Here is a 17,539-nt window from a genome sequence, read left to right as displayed (position 1 = left end):
GGAGGTCAAGTTATTTCCATATCAATCAGAGATATGTTGCATGGGCCACACACATTCAGTCACAAACACTCTCACTGGGTCTTTCTCATAAAAATTACTTCCTGTTTTACATGCTACACAACTGACACTACACAACTGTTGAAATGTTTGTAACGTAGAAAAGGACACTCATTAATTACAGATGTTTCAATTAAGTATGTACAAGAACGGAAGCCCATTTTATGCCTTTAAGGGATAGTTCACCCATAAATGAACACATTTTAAAAATATTCATAATTTACTCACCCTCATGTTGTTAGTTGTTACAAACCCATAAAACATATTTTGAAATACAAATGAAGATATTTTTGAAAATATGAGAGATTTCTGTGCCACCCATCGAAAGTCAATTTAACCATAACTTTGACACTTCAAAAAGTTAATAAAAAGTTAAAGTAATTCATATAAATCATTAAGCATGTTTCTAACATGCTTAGTTGATGCACGAGACAAACCTTGGTTCTCGAGAGTCAAGCAAGCATGGTTTAGCTTGCATTTAACATATTTGATTAGCTCTATGTATGTGCATTGATCAATGTTTAAATGTGAATAAAAGCCCAAATTAGATATGTTAATCATAAATTAAATTGGATTAATATGGATTACTTATACAATGTCTTCATGAGCATTTTTAAGCGTCAAGGTTTTGGTGGAAAGGACTGAAAATGGAGGGAGAGTAATCTTTAAGGTTTCATAAAAAATATCTTAAGTTGTGTTTCAAAGATGAACGAAAGTCTTAAAGATTTGTAACGGCATGGGGGACATGAGTATGAGTATGATTTTTGAGTGAACTATCACTTTAAAGTAAAATAAAGTAATTCTGAGATAAAGTTTAAAATAAAAAATAAAACTGCAATTAGAAGACAAAGTACCAATTATGAAAAATAAAGTCAATTTCTTTATATTTATTTTTTTCTCTGAGGCAGAAATAGGCTTATATACAGACACTCCTTCAGTAAAGAAATTTCACATATGATCCCTTTAATATGCAAATTTTCTCCTTAACAACAACAACAACAACAAGATTAAATGGTTCTTTCCCTAATTATCTGAAATGGTTATGTTCTGTTATGTCCTGTTTTAGTTTGTTTTCACTCTGTTTTCTCTGTTTCCGTTTTCCTTAGTTCCCTAGTTAGTTTCCCTGGCTGTTAATTAGTTCTCACTCACCTGTTTCTGTTCTACTCATTATCTCTTATTATGTTTTATATGCCCTTAGTTTCCTCAGTTTCTTTGTCCATTGTTGTTTATATCAACGTTTACGTTATGGTTAATGGTTACGTTATTCTCCTGTGTAATGTTTTAGGTCTAAATAAGATGATCAAGATGCAAAAAGGCAACGTAACAGTGTGTAACATACGACAATACTAGACAACAAACTGAAGGAAATAAGGATCTTAAATGCACAATGATGATTACCTCAAAGACTAACAGGTGTGATAATTAAATGAGTGTTCATGGCAACCAATGACTAATGGGAACAAAGGAACACAGGAAACAGGTAACTGAAAGTCCAATATGAAAACAAAATCAAAACAAAGGCAAAACGTGACAGAACTCCCCCTTCTGGAAGGTGACTCCTGGTGCTGTAAATGATAAATGTTCCAATAGAGTTCAGGAGAGTGGAAGAACAGAAAACCTCCAGGGAGCAGAAGACCCAAAAATACAAAGAAGGTGTGCACATTCCACGCACCGTTTTGACCTTTAGGTCTTCATCAGGCACATGAGCAGAAGACCACCACAACAGGACTGACAACCCCCATGGAGGAGCAGAAAACCACCAAAGCAGAGCAGACGAGACTGAAGGTCCCCATGGTGGAACCAACGGTGGGATGAGTCAACGTGGAGTTAGCGGTCCGACAGCCAACGGTGGAGCCTGGAGAACTGGAGACCCAGGCACAGCTGAGGAGATGGGGAGACCAGACAACCTAGCGGTCCGACAGCCAACGGTGGATCCTGGAGAACTGGAGACCCAGGCGCAGCTGAGGAGATGGGGAGACCAGACAACCCTGTAGTTTCAGGAGGCCAGGGCGGAACCGCGGTGACAAGCAGCCGAGGTGGAGGCTGGGTGCTGGTGGACTGAGGCGGACTGAGGCGAACAAGCACCAAGGCGGAGCAACAGGGAAGGCAGAGCCCGACGGAACCGAAGGGGTGGAGGGATAAAGCGCAGCTGGTGTCCCGGAAGTCTGTGGCGCAGGCAGGATGAGGTCTAAACAAAGTGGAGCCGGAGGTACAAGGGAGGCGAGAGGCAAGAGAGCCAGTGGAGGCGGACCGAAGGACTGACTGGCTTTGGCAGAGGAGGCGGGAGGGTGGGCGATGCAGAATTTGAGCTGGATGTCAAAACAGATTTGGGGCTGCCTGGGATCAGTGGAGGCAGATTGTACTCTTCTAGCTCCACTGAAATTCCCACTTGTTCAGAAGTTACAACCGGCTCACACACCTAATCAGACTGGATGGCAGGTTTCCATTCCGGGATGGACAGGGCTGCAGGCTCTGGATCCGTAGCGGGCATCGGCTCTGGCTCTTTGTCCATGACACCCGGTCTGTGTTGGGCTCGGGTTATGTCTCCACGGTGGCACTGGGCTTTGTGTCTAGCAGTGGCCATGAGCGATGGCATTAGCTGGAGATACGTGCCCTGCAGACACCTGATGATGGCTTCTCTTCATGTTCCACTTCCCAAATCAGGTAAATTAAGAGGGCTGTAATAGTTCACTCCAATCTAGTTGAGCGATTTCAGCATCTCGTCATCAAAGTGATAGCGTTGGGCGAGCTGGTTGAAGCAAGCAGAATAATCCAATATCGAGAGCCCTTTACAGGCTAGTGCGATGAGTTCTGCTACATAATCCATCCATCTTTATTTGGTCTGATGTTCTGTAATGTTTTAGGTCTGACTAAGATGATCAAGATGCAAAAAGTTTCAAAAACAAAAGTATAATAATGTCACTCATTAATGTCACAAACTATGTTCAGATTTGCAAATAAAAATCAATGTGAGCTCAAGCTTTCTCATCAGTTTCTTCCAAAACCAAATCATCTGAGTTATGCTATCAACATCCATTGTGTATAGCTGTGTACTTTTATTGAATGTCAACTATTGTTTTATTGGTTTCTAAATGTATTTCTCTTAAAGACTTTTATAGGAGACATATTGAGACTATGACTAATGCCTACATAAACTCTCATTACGTTTCCAGAGAGGAACATTTCAGCAATTATTTTCCCCTATACTGTATTATAAGCTTATATATAGTTTATTGAAGACTGTGAGATCCATCCATAACATATTTGAGTAAAGTGTAATGTGTACTTTCACATAATGGTCTGAAATCCTCACCTGATTAAATAGCAAGTGAGTGACTCTCACCCACTTCTCTTGTGTCACACACACAGGGCTCCTGAAAAACCCCTGCACAGTTGCGCGGAGCTGGTCGGGCGACGCTGGCAGTTCGCCCAATGGCTGCTCCGGCTTCACGGGGGCGTACCCGCTACAACAGCGCAGGATATCCACAGGTATAAAACACATTCACATGCACATACACATCAGAGGACCTGCACTTGCCACATAAACACATCAGAACAGAATTTTTATTCTGAAAGACATCTGGTTTGTGTTAGCACAGTTGCGTTGAACTGATCTTGCCCTACAGTGCTGGATCATCCATGCATATCGTCAGCGATTCAACGCTGTAGGGCAAAATCAGTCTTTATTCCAAGTGTAGGATGTCTTGTCCTGTCATTCCCGAGCAGAACTCAAGATACAGTTTCACTCATGAGAAATAGTTTCTGCTTCAAACATGTTACAACAAAGTCCATATAGTGAGTGTCTCCCCTGGCCCCTACAGTAATGGACATGTTTCACCGGTCTTATTCCCAGTATTCACATGTTGTAGATCTCTTTGTTCTCAGTTGGTTTTCAGCTAGTGTACAGCAAGTTTGTTTTTCACCAGGCTTGCTGCTTATTTAAAGTCAATTATCTTTATATACAGTATGTATATTATATATAAAATATATTTTTCAAGTTAATTGATTAACTAACAATGAGCATTACATTTGTTAGAGTGTTTATCAATCTTTGTTAATGTTAGTTAATGTTAGGCCGCTACAGTTCAGGTATGCAAATAACATATTGGTAATATTAATTAACAATATGTACTTACTATAGGATTAAGTTAGGATTAGAGTTTGGTTTAGAGTTAGTTGCTTGTAATTATGCACAATATAGTCAAGTCAAGTCAAGTTTATTTGTATAGCGCTTTTCACAATACAGATTGTATCAAAGCAGCTTCACAGTATTAAATTAAAATAATACAACAAAGTTTGTTTCAAGAGGAATTTATTGATTGATAAGATTAGATTAAATATCCCCAAAATATCCCCATATAGTGGATATAGTGCTGTAGAAGTACATTTAACGTGTAACGTTAACGTAACACAGTAAAATAAAGTGTTACCACTGTTCATTGTTAGGTCATGTTAGCTCAGGTCCATAAAATTATCTCAGATTTTAAAACTTTTGATTTTAATAATGTATTAGTAAATGTTGAAATTAACCTAAGATTATGAATGCTTTAGATGCATATATTTTTCATGTCATCTGATGTAGTTAACTAATATCAACAAATGGAAATGTATTATAAAGTGTTACCAGTTAGTATATAGCACATTAAAGCTAGTCTTTAGCGCGATCACTCAACAGTATGTTTTGGCGAGGATGTGTATCTCAGGCGTTTAACATGAGGACTTATGTAAATATTGTGATTCAGAATGCATGAGATATGTGGGTTGTATCAAAACGACCATTCCAGAAGTTCACAGCAGCTGTCATTTCCACAGCTGGCATAAATCAAAACGGGTTCCTGTAACTTCTAGCGAGCAGGCATATTTGAAGTGTGAGAGAATGCTATAATATCGCTCTTTCTCTCTGGTTTGTGCCCACCATAATTACAGCCTTTTGTTGCAAGTTCAGAGAGAGCGAGCAGAACAAAGAATGGGATGCTGGGAAAAGTGGGCGAAGCTCCAGAAGCAAACATAGCTCAGCTACTCTCCAGAAGCTTTGTGATGTGGTGATGGCCCTAATTCAGAGGCTTCATATTACTAGCTTGCTACAGAAAATAACTTACTGGAAGGTGCAGGGGAAAGCTTGGAACGAAGGCAGATATGTATTTCAGCTCCACACGGTTCGCTTAAAACACACTGACCGAGTAAGAAAGAAGAGGCTACACAAAGCCAGCCTTGTGCTGAAGTTGCTCTTTGAGGAAAACAGACTGAGTGTGAGAGAGAGAGAAAGACAAGAGAGTGGAGGGATGGAAAAGATTATCCATTGGAATGTCTGGGCTGACCTCAAATGGAGCGGACGGGCCCGGCAGCCAATAAGATTGAGTTGCTTAGTGCTCCGCTAATTTCTTCCTGATGATCGAGGCAGTTGTCTCCATAAAGCGAGGTGCCACAGCAGGCTGAGCTACATCACATGTGTAATGTGTTGGTTGAATAAAGTGACTAAAGATGCCTGTGAGAGAAAACTAAATATTTTGCTGGCATTTTAGATTTACTTTTAAAAAATATTAAAAAAAGAAGAAAAAAACGTGATTGTTGAGCTGACATGAAATTGCAAATATAAATAGTTTAACACAGCGATGATAATTTATAATTGGGTGTTTCTACAGCTATGGGCACTTTTGTTCTTGTAACGTTTTGGGTCTGACTAAGATGATCAAGAACAAACTCAGGTAATCCACAAGAAAGCAAGCAACGTAACAGCGTGTAACATACGACAATACCAAACGACGCACTGAAGGAAATAAGGAACTTAAAGCAACACTATGTAACTTTTCAACCTTCATAATATATTTCCAAGATCCTTGTGATGGTACATTGACTTACAATAGGTTGAATGACACGTCTGCCATAGCCTGACAGGGTCTGTATCGCTTTTACTAGCACTATGTAACTTCGGGGTTCGGGTAGTAACCAGAGCACAAAAAGAACTACAAAATTCGACTGCTTTACGGCATACGTCACTTCCCCCACCACTTCGTCAAATTTGGACGTGAGAGGCCAACCAGCGTTTGTTTTCGGCTTTCGTGCGTATGTTTTTGTCATGTGGGTTGTTTACACCTGGCCACTTCATGCATTTTCTCAGATCGGATAGCTATCCGATCGTGAAAAGTCCAGGTTTAAATGCCCTCCGAAACGCATTTGAGACGGATTTGAATCCGATCCCTCAAACCACTTCAGGAGGAGATCTGAGACGCATTCCAGACGAAACTGGACAAGTGTAAATGCATATGGTTTTTGAAACCACATATGTAGATTGTACTCCTCCCAAAAATGCTAAAAAAAACAAAACAAAAAAACGTGTAAGAGCGTTGTATAGGCTATATGTTATATCCAGATATGACGACGCGCTGGAACACGCATCACCGCAGATGAGCAACTGCATCAAGCCAACGTGCAAACTATCGCAAATCAAAGTGAAAGTAAGTCGCAGACGCTTAACACACAATCTTCATCATTAAAAGTAAAGAAACGAAATTATCTTACCAGGGCTGTTACTGCTCTCTCTTATTGCGGTCTTTGCTTTTGAAATTTTAGCTGATGATCTATAAAATGCAGCTCATATCTGTTGCTTTCGGTGACGTGCACTCCATTAAATCTGCATATAGCGCGAGAATTGAAGATCGAATTTAAATCCGTTTTGCAAAAATACATTTATGTGACCAGGTGTAAATGGAATCGTTTTGATAAATCAGATAGCTATGCCTCACGAATTAGTTTGCCAGCTGAACTCAGGTGTTGTGAGGTGTATTTATCACGTAGTCCTGAGGGATATCAGACGACGCTGTTGACGTTGATTCCTGCGATTATCATGAGCACAGCTTTCAATATCTCACATAATTATCATAAATAAGCCTAACGTAGAGGTTGTAAATAGTGTAAACGAGCACAATTTGCAAACTATTATGATAAATTGCAATAATCATGTCTAATGACATCATAACGGCCAATGTTATGAAATAATGCGAAGTACATTTAACTTAATTGATGTTATCTGGCATTTTGTAATGTTTACATTTCAATAAAAACAACACAAATTAAATTATACAGTAGGCCTAGACTATAGACTATTTACTTGTGATTTAGCTGCAATCATGTAAAAACGTTATAATATAATATATTTACGACAGTGCAAGTATTCCACAGCGACTCTAGGGGTCGCTGTTTGACAAAAACACAATTTCTACTTAGTGTGGCTTTAAATACACAATGATGATGATTAACTCAAAGACTAACAGGTGTGATCCTTAAATGAGTGTCCATGGCAACTAATAACTGGTGGGAACAAAGGAACACAGGAAACAGGTACTTTTGAAATTTGGAAACAAAGAAAACAAAATGTATTGAAGCACAAGTCATGGTCATTTCCACCACTCTCATTTACTATGTGTTTCAATTATGTTTAATAACATTCTGTGATTTAAATGACAGTGGTATAAATGTTTATTTTTTGTTTTTACATTTTTCAAATTACATGTCACCCTTGTCTTGCTAATGGTTATTTAATAGCTAGCATTTTGTGTATGCTAAATACACAATCAAATAAAATGTTACAAAAATTACAGCTTTATTGGAAACAATACACAATACAAATATTATTCTGAATGATATTAACTTTGTTCTTGTGGCGCTTCATTGACACTGTTGTTACTTTTGTAAACGAAGTATCAACTTTTGATAAAACTAAATTAGCAAAATTGTTGATTCTGATGGAAATGACGCCTCGTCTGAGGGCAGCGTTATTTTAGCATCATTGACATATTATTATAGTTTTTGTTAATATTTATAATTAGATTTTATTTTTGCATTTTAATGTTGATTTTAGTTAGTTTTAGTTAAAACAAATTTTTTAGTATATTTTAGTACTTCAACTTGAACTAAACAAAAATGATGAATGTTGCCTTGCAACTAGCTGAAATAAATTGTAAGTTTTTTTATATTTAATTTTATTTCGGTTAATGTTTATTTTATTACAAGTATTTTTTTTTATTATTATTATAAGTATTATTATTATGGATTTAGTTAATGATAATAGCCCTGTCTGTCTGACTGACAGTCATAATTTGTGCAAAAATATCTCTTTTTAATTTTTCTCCACTCCTTAAATACATAAAACATTATCTATAGTGTTTCTTGAGTAAAGAAAAAAAAAAACACTGTAGGCTACTAGGCCTATTCAAAGAACCAGTTCTTTATTTACCTTTGCACTGCACACAAGCAGAGATGGTCCAAACTGCGTGCGTCACATCATTCACGATAGAGGCGGGGTGGATTTATCAGATTTTCCCGACAGATTAAGGATCCAATGGAGATGCAAGGTTTAGACATAAGCTCTTTTTAATAGTTTTCATTGGTTAAATATTTGCAAAACCCACAGATAGACGTAAAGGGTAACCAATAGTAATGTTTTATGAAAAAAAAAAAAATGCAATATGGAGATACGAGGTTTCCTCTCGACAGCGACGATATGTAATAATTCATATTTCTATAGGCTAGTGGATTTTCTATTTAACGATTGAAAGTGATTGAAAGACAAGGATAAAACCAACTCCATACATAAAACACATTTTTATGAAACATTTTCCAAGTCAACAAAGATCTGTTTCAATAAAAAAATAAAGTGTTTAGTTAGTTAACAACAACAACAACAAAAACAACATGTTCAAAAGCAGCAATTTAGTTCAAATCTAAGTATCCAATCTAATTCCATAATTTTGACTCACTGGATATGGTGCACACACACACACACACACACACACACACACACACGGCATTGAGAGGAGCGGCTAACTACACAGAAGCTGGAGGGAAGCTATCAGTCCTGGAGCTGTATCAGCTTTAATCAGCTCCTGAGGTCTCGCTGAGCTCTTTATCTCTCTGGCACAGTCACAATGAAATATTATCTCATTTCTGACGTCCCACTGTTAAACTGCACCTATCAGTTTTTTTTTTTTTTTTTTTACTTCAGTCAAAAGGAAGAGATAGAGGAAAATGAACACAAATCACTCATCTGTATCAAAAACAATATCATTTTTCATTTTGAATTCTTGCTCTTTTTGCTTTGAGAATCCGGGAATAGTTCCTCTCCTCTTGATCCTTTAACAAGAGCAATGCGACAAAGGCTTTTTCAGAAGGCTCTTTAGTGACTGAGGTTTATATTGGCCTTTTTGCAGGACATTGATGGTCTGTGAGAATGAAATTAAATGCACATGCCTCCCCCTAAAAACAGCTTGTTGGGCTCAGATTGGCAGACGCACAGTATAAGCTCCAGTTCTCAGGGCACCAGGCCAGCCATCCAGTCCCACCGGTGATTGTGCAAGAATGTGTGTGTGCATCTTTGTGTTTTTGCAACCTAAAAAGTGGGGCAGCCTGCAATCTTACTGCAGGGATAGACTGGGAGAGAATGACAGGATATCTACTGTCCCGATTTAAAGCAGAAAGAGGGAATAAAGGGGTCTATAGAGATGATGGTTTATTGTCAGGCATTGCAGGGAGAAGCTTGTATAGTACAGCACACATTAAAACAGCAGACATGAATCTTTTGTTTGTTGCTGATGGAAGTGATTCTTCATTAACTCTAACCATAGGCTGTATGTGTTTCAATTATTCATTTGTTCATCTGCTTAGTGACGTTTGATATACGCTAACATCACTATTATTATTGCAAATACTTAGAGTTAATTACATTTCAGGCTTCTAGAGATAAATAAAATGAAATGTAAAATGTCATTTAATGTCATTTAATTTAATTGATATATTTTTTATGATGTTTAGATGTTATTTTTTCATTTTAACTTTAGTATACTTTTAGTTTTCGTTTTAGTTCTTCCACTTAAACTAAACGAAAATGAGAAATGTTTGTTTTTTATATATTTAATTTTTATTTCAAGTAATGAAAATGATGTTTTTAACCCTTAGATATGTATAACGTTTTCTTTATTTGAAAATAAACTAAAATAAAAAATATAAAAACATTAGTCATGATTAGTCATTTTAATATTTTTTTCTATTTTCTTTAACAAAGCCAAATCTAAAATCTTTCCAGAGACCCCCTCTAGAAGACATACCACTGAATTTCTCTTTTAGACTTATCTGAGTCTTATCTTATAAAAAGTGATCAATCACTCAATCATACTAGACCATATAAAAAATAAAAATAAACTTTCATTCATTAGTCAATCAATCCTTTAAGCATTGAATTCAAAGCATGCCAAGTCTGTGATCTTTTCAGACATGTTGCCACTGTATGTTCATTGTGTCATTTAGACTAATGCATGTGCTCTTTCCCTGTCCCCTGGACGCTGAGCAGTTCTCTCCGTACCAGCAGTTCATATCTGTCCATCTCTGTGCAAACACGTGTAGCCGAGTGTGTCAGATAGCACTGGCTTAATCTCACAGGTGGCTTATAGAAAGCTCGCTTTCTCTCTGCGCTATAGAGACGCTTATCTGATTGTCTCATTCACTCTAGTCTTGTAGTGGAAACTGATAACATTTCGGTTTTAGGGACCAGCTTCCCATGCCCTGAAATCAGACAGACACTGTGCCTGTAGCCTTTACATTAGCATGGTTAGCATGGTTCTGACAAATAAAGCAAATAATATAAGCAGATGTTTACTTTAACATGCCAAGGACATAAGGAGAGCAGATGCTTGGCCTGATATCTGACACAGTCAGCAAGACCTTTAAACAGGTGCATCACCTTGGGCTCTGATGCTTATATTAGCTCAGCTTAAACAATTCGCGGAAATGTTCAGCGACTTCTTGGATTAACATCCTTTTGGTACTGGTTTCAACTTTTCAATCAGATTGTAGGGTTTGGCTGTTGGCAGAGTATATAAATCCGTCCTTCACAGTTTGTGCTATGGACGTGAATTGTGTGGCTTGTTGAGGAGATCTGCAATATTACCAGTGCTATATTTCTAAAGGTCAATTCTGTAATGTCTAGGCATTTCCTTGATACTTAAAGGGATAGTACATCTAAAAATGAGAATTCTATCATAATTTAGTCACCCTGATGTCATTCCCAACTTGTATGACTTTCTTTCTTCTGTTGAACATAAAATAAAATAAAAATTGGAAGAAGATTGGGAACCAAACAGTTTTGGTGACCATTGCCTTCCATTATATGGACAAAAACACTGAGACAATTCTCAACATATCTTATTTTGTTTGACAGAAAAGGAAGTCATAGGTTTGGAATGGCATAATGCAAAGGATGAAATCATCTTAATTTTTGGGTGGACGATCATCTAAAAGAAAGTTTCAGATTTTTTTACTTAAATCAATAGATCATCTTTACTGCCGTGCGCTTAAAAAATAGTCCATTTATCTACAAAAAAAGACGAATGGCTCTGAACACTAAACTATACTACTAACATTTAAATTGATAATTTGATACAATTCACTTATTATGTACAGTATATACATGTTTTTACTTATATTATTATAATTACCTGTATGGAATTACATCTGTAATTAATTTATCTAAATACAGTAATAATTAATTGATTACCCTTCCCTTACACTTTAACCCACCCTTAAACCTACCTATACCACTAAACCTGACCCTAACATTACCTGTATTCCACCTCAGTAGCAGCAACATCAACCCAATAAGTACATTGTACTTATTTATTTTTTAATGCAAGTACATAATAGTTAAAGACACCTAATATAAAGTATGAGAATTACTCTATACGAAAATATTTCTCTTTGTAAACCTAATGCTTTTTTCACATCCAGAAGTTTTTTATTTGAGGTCCAGTTGAAGGCTCATGTCAATTGTTTATAAGTTTAAGTCAAGCTTACAATCATTCTTTTTTTACTTGAGCGTGTCTCAAGTAAGCGCCTCAAGTCACCATCTCTGCCAGCAAAAGTTGGGAATCACCGTGGGAACTTGCTGACTGCTATAGCTATTCTCATATGAAATTTCTCAGTGATACTAAATCAGATGAAAGCAGTGAGATTTATATCATGCGTCCAGTTGAACTTGTTCAGAACACTTTTTACACGGACCTCTTTGTCATATACGTGATGTACAGTCTCTGTCTATCGGTCGAGATAAAAGGTTGTTTAAAATGTAATCTCTTTGGAACTGAGATTGAAATATTATGGCCGTCATTTCAAAAGAAAACCGAGATAGGGAATAGGGATCATGAATATTTCACATATCTCAGTGACTGCCTGTTTTTTGTACCACTAGACAAAAAATGCTAATGCATTGAGATCATTAGATCATTTTTTATATTCTTCTCTGAACAGGATGAGAATTGTTGTAAAATGTACGTCCTGTTTATCTGTTTTTAAGCCATTACATTGTTGTAATTTGTCATGAAATAATTTGTGAATATTTTGTGTCTAAACATGGATTAAACCTGTAAAGGAAATCCCGGACATTCAGTTTCAAAATATTTATCCTGTCTTTGTTCAAAGTTTTCATTAAAAGTGACAGCCGGAGATGAATCTTATATAGATTAGTCATTGTGCTTTCCATTATTCACCCAACTGCTTATTTTGCATTATTCACCATGACTAACTGTTTGAACAACTGCATATTTTCTAAAGTGCTGATTATCCGAAATATCCGGATGTGTGAAACTGTAGTGGGCTCAAAACCTGAATGATTCTTTAGTCCAAACTGCTATGTGACCAAATTGGCAGTGTAATTAAATCTCAGCGGGCGGGATAGTCTTGAGTTTTGTCTGCAGCATATGTATATGTATGTGCGCATGAATATATGAGTGTATGAGAGTGTTTATGTGTGTGTGAGAGTGAGAGTGAGAAATGAAGAGAGACGGTGAGTGAGTGAGCATGTAATGCATATTATGTCAACTTAAATGTCCTTCCTGGACCTGATGGCCACACGCACTGCGTGATACAAACCAGTGTTTGTGTAGATCTGCAAAGATCAGACCAGTGTTAAAGAAAAGTAGGATGAAACAGAGAGGAGAAATAAGGTGCTCAGGAAGTGTCAGACTAAACACATTAGCGAAGGTTTGATTTAAACACTCTGTGCTGATTGAATGTAGGAAGCCACGAAGCCACTCTCTTCCTCTATATTCAAATGACTCTGCAGCACTGCTGAGCTAGAGCGAATTGAAAACAGACTCATCGGTGTTGTTTATGACTGATTCACCCCTCTTTTAGCTCAAGTGTCTTGTTTTGCACCCGTTTAAAGAGTTCAGTTCATAATAATCTTGGGAGTCATGGAATGTTAACCTCATCAATAATACTGAGGTAATGATTACTCAATGATGACCATGCTTTTTAATATTAATGGTGCTAAGGTAAGCATCATTATTAATTGGTATCATATGTAGGGATTTAAACAAATGCATAAGCCTTAGTATTACACTGACAGACGCAGAGCAAATGATAAAACCGGTGGATAAATACTAGAAGAAGAATATCATAGAGAAAATGACTTTTTTGACTTAGGCCAACAGAGACTAAGCAACCGTCTATAGAACGACCATCCATAACACCCTACCACATAGCAACACATTAAAACCCAATCAAAATGCTTAGCAAAAATTGCATAGCAAGCAACAACCTGGCAGTCACCAACAACACCATAGCATTGTGGCGGTGAGATTTCTATGATAACACCACAAAGAAAATATTTTAAATGCCATCACTCTTACTCTTTGCAGCATTTGTGCAAAATGAAATACTGAAGTAAAATAATAGAATAGATTTTATGCAATATATGAATTATTATTCATACTTATTTATTTAAATGTATAATGATCAGTTTATTAGCATTAAATAAATGTAAAGTGCTTTACATAAAACTGACTACAAATAATTATAAAAGGTCCATGAGAAATAAAAAATAACAATAAAGAGTAAGTAATAATAGATTTAATGTATTAACAAGAGCAAATAAAAGAAAAATAGAAATATAATTAAAGTGCTCAGTCAGTACATACACATTTAAGTATGTGTTTTATTCTGGATTCAAATAAAATAAAATAAGTACAAAGTAATAAATAAATTAAAAAATGCATTAGAAGGTTAAGCTATAAAATTTCCACTCTTTCTTTGCTTGGATCAAACTCAGTAGCATTGCGAGTTATGATCTTGTCATCTGTGTGTCCATGCGGTTCAGCAGTGTGTTGTGTTGTGATGAAGTCAACCCTCTCCTCTGCCTTCCCATCATCCCTCATCCTCCGACTAATCAGGCCTCTGCTCTGCTTCTCGCTGCCTCATTAGCGAACTGTAACGATGTTTTGCTCAAATACATTTTGCTTAGGCTGGCGGTATATCCTTATCCCCTAGTCTGTTTATCTCCCACCCTTGATTTACATTTCAGTGAGTAGGTGTTTGTGGCGATTGAGTAAACACTTTGTGTGGCAGTATTTATATAGCGGTCGAGTCAAGATTGTTGTGTTTACGCGATAAGGCCAAATCATATTCTTAATTGACACAGAGACTCTACTGGTTGTCTATATTAAAATAAAACCGAGCCAAAACTCACAGTGTTGAGATATTAATGACATTATTTTTGTATTACGTTGGTTTAGCTTTGAAACTGGACATAAACTTGAATGTAAAGCAGGAGACTTCTGTGAGCTTAAATGTACACTGTAACAAATGATTTTTCGAAGTTGTGAATGAAACTAAGATAACTGGAGTACGTTTTGCAAGTTTTCATGTTTAATTCAATCTGTTACTTGCCATTTCTTTGTAGCTATTTGTGAAATTCACTTGCAATTTCTGAGTTGTTTCAAAGTAAATCCAACACCACATACATTTCAGTGTAGACCAGATTTATGCTTAGTTATGCTGTAGTTCTCAGAGGAAGGATTTGAGCTGCAAATCTTGCTGTCAGCATGCGGTCATCTTTGGGAGAAAACCACAATTTTCTGTTGCTCAGAATAGCTCTGATTCTCATTCAAATTAGTTTTGTGGTGTATAAATGAACGTGTGTGTGAGAGAGAGGGGGCGAAAAGTAACTTTGAGCCTTCTAATGATCTTCCTACACACCTTGTTTATGATCTGAAATGTTCGTTCAGTGCTCTGGGAATGTGTGTATATTGATGTTTATAGTCTGTGTGAATGTACATGCCTATATGTACATGTGCCTAAAAGTTGAGCAATATGTTGGCAGGGGAGAAGGTGTGTGCATGTATGTGGTGTGTCAGAGACACATATCGCCAACCATCATTTGTCGCCGACTCATAATCTGTCATGCAGATAGGATGAGAAACCAGATCACAACCAATTTAAACTGTCCAGCGAGGGCTTTCAGACAGATTTTTAAAAGAAAACATGAGTGTGCGTGAGCTTTCCGCTCTTTTAAGATACGTTTTGGAGAAATGCTGGTGACAGTGTACAGGGCTGGTTTGGGTTGGCGGAAAGAATACCTGGTGGAAATCCAACCTGACAAATCTTATACTTACATAGCTCCTCATAATCGTCAGTGGTTTGGTTTCACATTGGTATTTGCATTAAAGGGGTAGTTCACCCCAAAATGAAAATTCATCATTTAAATGTAAATAGCATGTAAATAACTGCCCACTGATAACAGCACACATGTATTTACTATGGTATAACAAAATCTAATAGTGTCACACTATACTTATGGGTGTACCGTCATACCACCCAGCAATACTCAGTCATAATATGCATATTCTATAAACTTAAACACAATGTACAATTGTTTTGCCATCTAAAAAGTATACATTATGTGGTAACATCTAAATGGACTGCTTCAAGTCAAAGAAATTATTTAATATTTTCAACAAACTTGACAATATTGGGGTAAACCAATGAAAGTAATTTTTATTTATCAAATCAAGTAGAAATATCTCTTAAAGTAACTGCTGATTTCACGACTGTTTAGGTTATGTTCATGTTTTCATGTTCTCAGTTTATATTTTCATGTCTTTTATTTTGAAGTTCATGTTTACTGGATCACCTGTTCATGTCATGTGATTCCTTGTCATGGTCTGATTTGTTCCTTAGTACGTGTCTTGTTTTCATTGGTTACTTTGTTTCATGTGTCGTGTTCTCATTGGTTCTTGTTTCATTGTCTGTTCATGTTTGCCATGCTACTTTGTCATGTATTGAATAGTATGCTGTTCCATGCTCCATTGTCCATGTTCCATGTCATTGTTTATTGTTAAGTTCATAGTTTATGATTTGTTTCATGTCAGGATTGAGTGTTTTTTGTTTCACAGTTTTGGATCTTCACTATTGTGAATAAACGGTTCTCCTCACCATCATTTTCTTCTTCTCCATGTAAGCTAGCATTAGAGCTGACATGATAAAATCATAGGAACGAAATCTGACACATTTTGTCTGTTACCATGTAGCTCCGCCCACATTGAAAAATCCCTATATTAAACATAATTTTCTAATAAGCAGTGATTTTGTTTTGTCGCTCAGCAGTTTCCATTTCAGTGGAAAGATGTTACTTGTCACTGGACTTAAGACATGTGATATAAAAGAACCTTGCTGATTTTAATAGAATAACATGATTGTGTTCATGCTTTTCAATAGACAGAAATAAAAATCATATTACAAACTTTATTTTCCCAGAGAAACACACTGAATGACTAATGGCCTTCAGAATGTTTCACAATAGTCAGAGTGGGAAAATAAGCCAAAGCTGATGTTTCAATACAATATTTGCTATGACACTTGAACTGTTACCTTTTCCTGAGATGTGTTTCTGCTTGTATAGGAAGATTGATATTGTTTTCATTTCAGTCAAGGTCTTTTAGCTGTGGGGGGAAAACAAGGATGAGTAATTAAGCCCTCTGTGTTTTCTCAGCATGTGTTTACTCTCTCTGTAAAGAGAAGGCAAGTTGTGGCTGAAGTCCACTGTGTTATCAGAATAGACAATGTCAACAAATCAACTGACAGTACGGTAAATATGTAGGATACGTATAGAACAGCAAACACAAACACACACACACGTGTGTGGGGACACGTTTTCATGTTTTATGAGGACTTTCCATAGACATAATGATTTTTGTACTGTACAAACTGTATATTCAATCCCTAACCCTAAACACAACCATCACAGAAAACATTCTGCATTTTTATATTTTCAAAAAGCAACAATTTTTCAAGCTGTTTTCCTCATGGGGACCAAAAATTTCCCCACAAGGACAAGGATTTCTGATATTGCAATCATTTTATCCCCATAACGTATAAGGTTTACTAGGCCCACACACACACAAACAAATGTGTCAAACACAGTGTGTATGTACACAGTGTCTGTGCGAGTACCCACATATAATTAGCATGATAATACTTCTTGAAGGATACATAATAATATACATTAGTGTTTGGGGTCAGTAAAAAAAAAAATATATTATGCTCATCAAGGCTGTGTTCATTTAATCAAAAATACAGTAAAAACATTATTATTGTAAAATATTACAACTTTTTTTTTTTAAATAACTGTTTTGTTTGAATGTATTTTAAAATGTAAGTT

The 17,539-nt window shown here is 36.5% G+C and overlaps 1 protein-coding gene and 1 long non-coding RNA gene across 3 annotated transcripts in view; one reads left to right on the top strand and one right to left on the bottom strand.

Annotated features, from left to right (window-relative positions):
- Window positions 1-17,539, top strand: part of rxrab (retinoid x receptor, alpha b) — a 74,005-nt gene that overhangs the window by 20,212 nt on the left and 36,254 nt on the right. For both annotated transcript variants that reach the window (XM_082169745.1, XM_082169746.1), the window contains exon 2: window positions 3,427-3,546. In XM_082169745.1, the coding sequence (XP_082025871.1) occupies window positions 3,427-3,546 (120 nt within the window). The remainder of the gene's footprint in view (window positions 1-3,426; window positions 3,547-17,539) is intronic.
- The window catches only part of LOC309498828, a 96,494-nt gene that overhangs the window by 45,159 nt on the left and 33,796 nt on the right, over window positions 1-17,539 (bottom strand). The window lies entirely within an intron of this gene.

This window comes from Leuciscus leuciscus (genome assembly GCF_965113295.1).
Source record: "Leuciscus leuciscus genome assembly, chromosome: 5".
Taxonomy (NCBI): domain Eukaryota; kingdom Metazoa; phylum Chordata; class Actinopteri; order Cypriniformes; family Leuciscidae; genus Leuciscus; species Leuciscus leuciscus.
The sequence above is the reverse complement of the archived record's forward strand: the minus strand, read 5'-3'. Positions and strand labels throughout refer to the sequence as shown.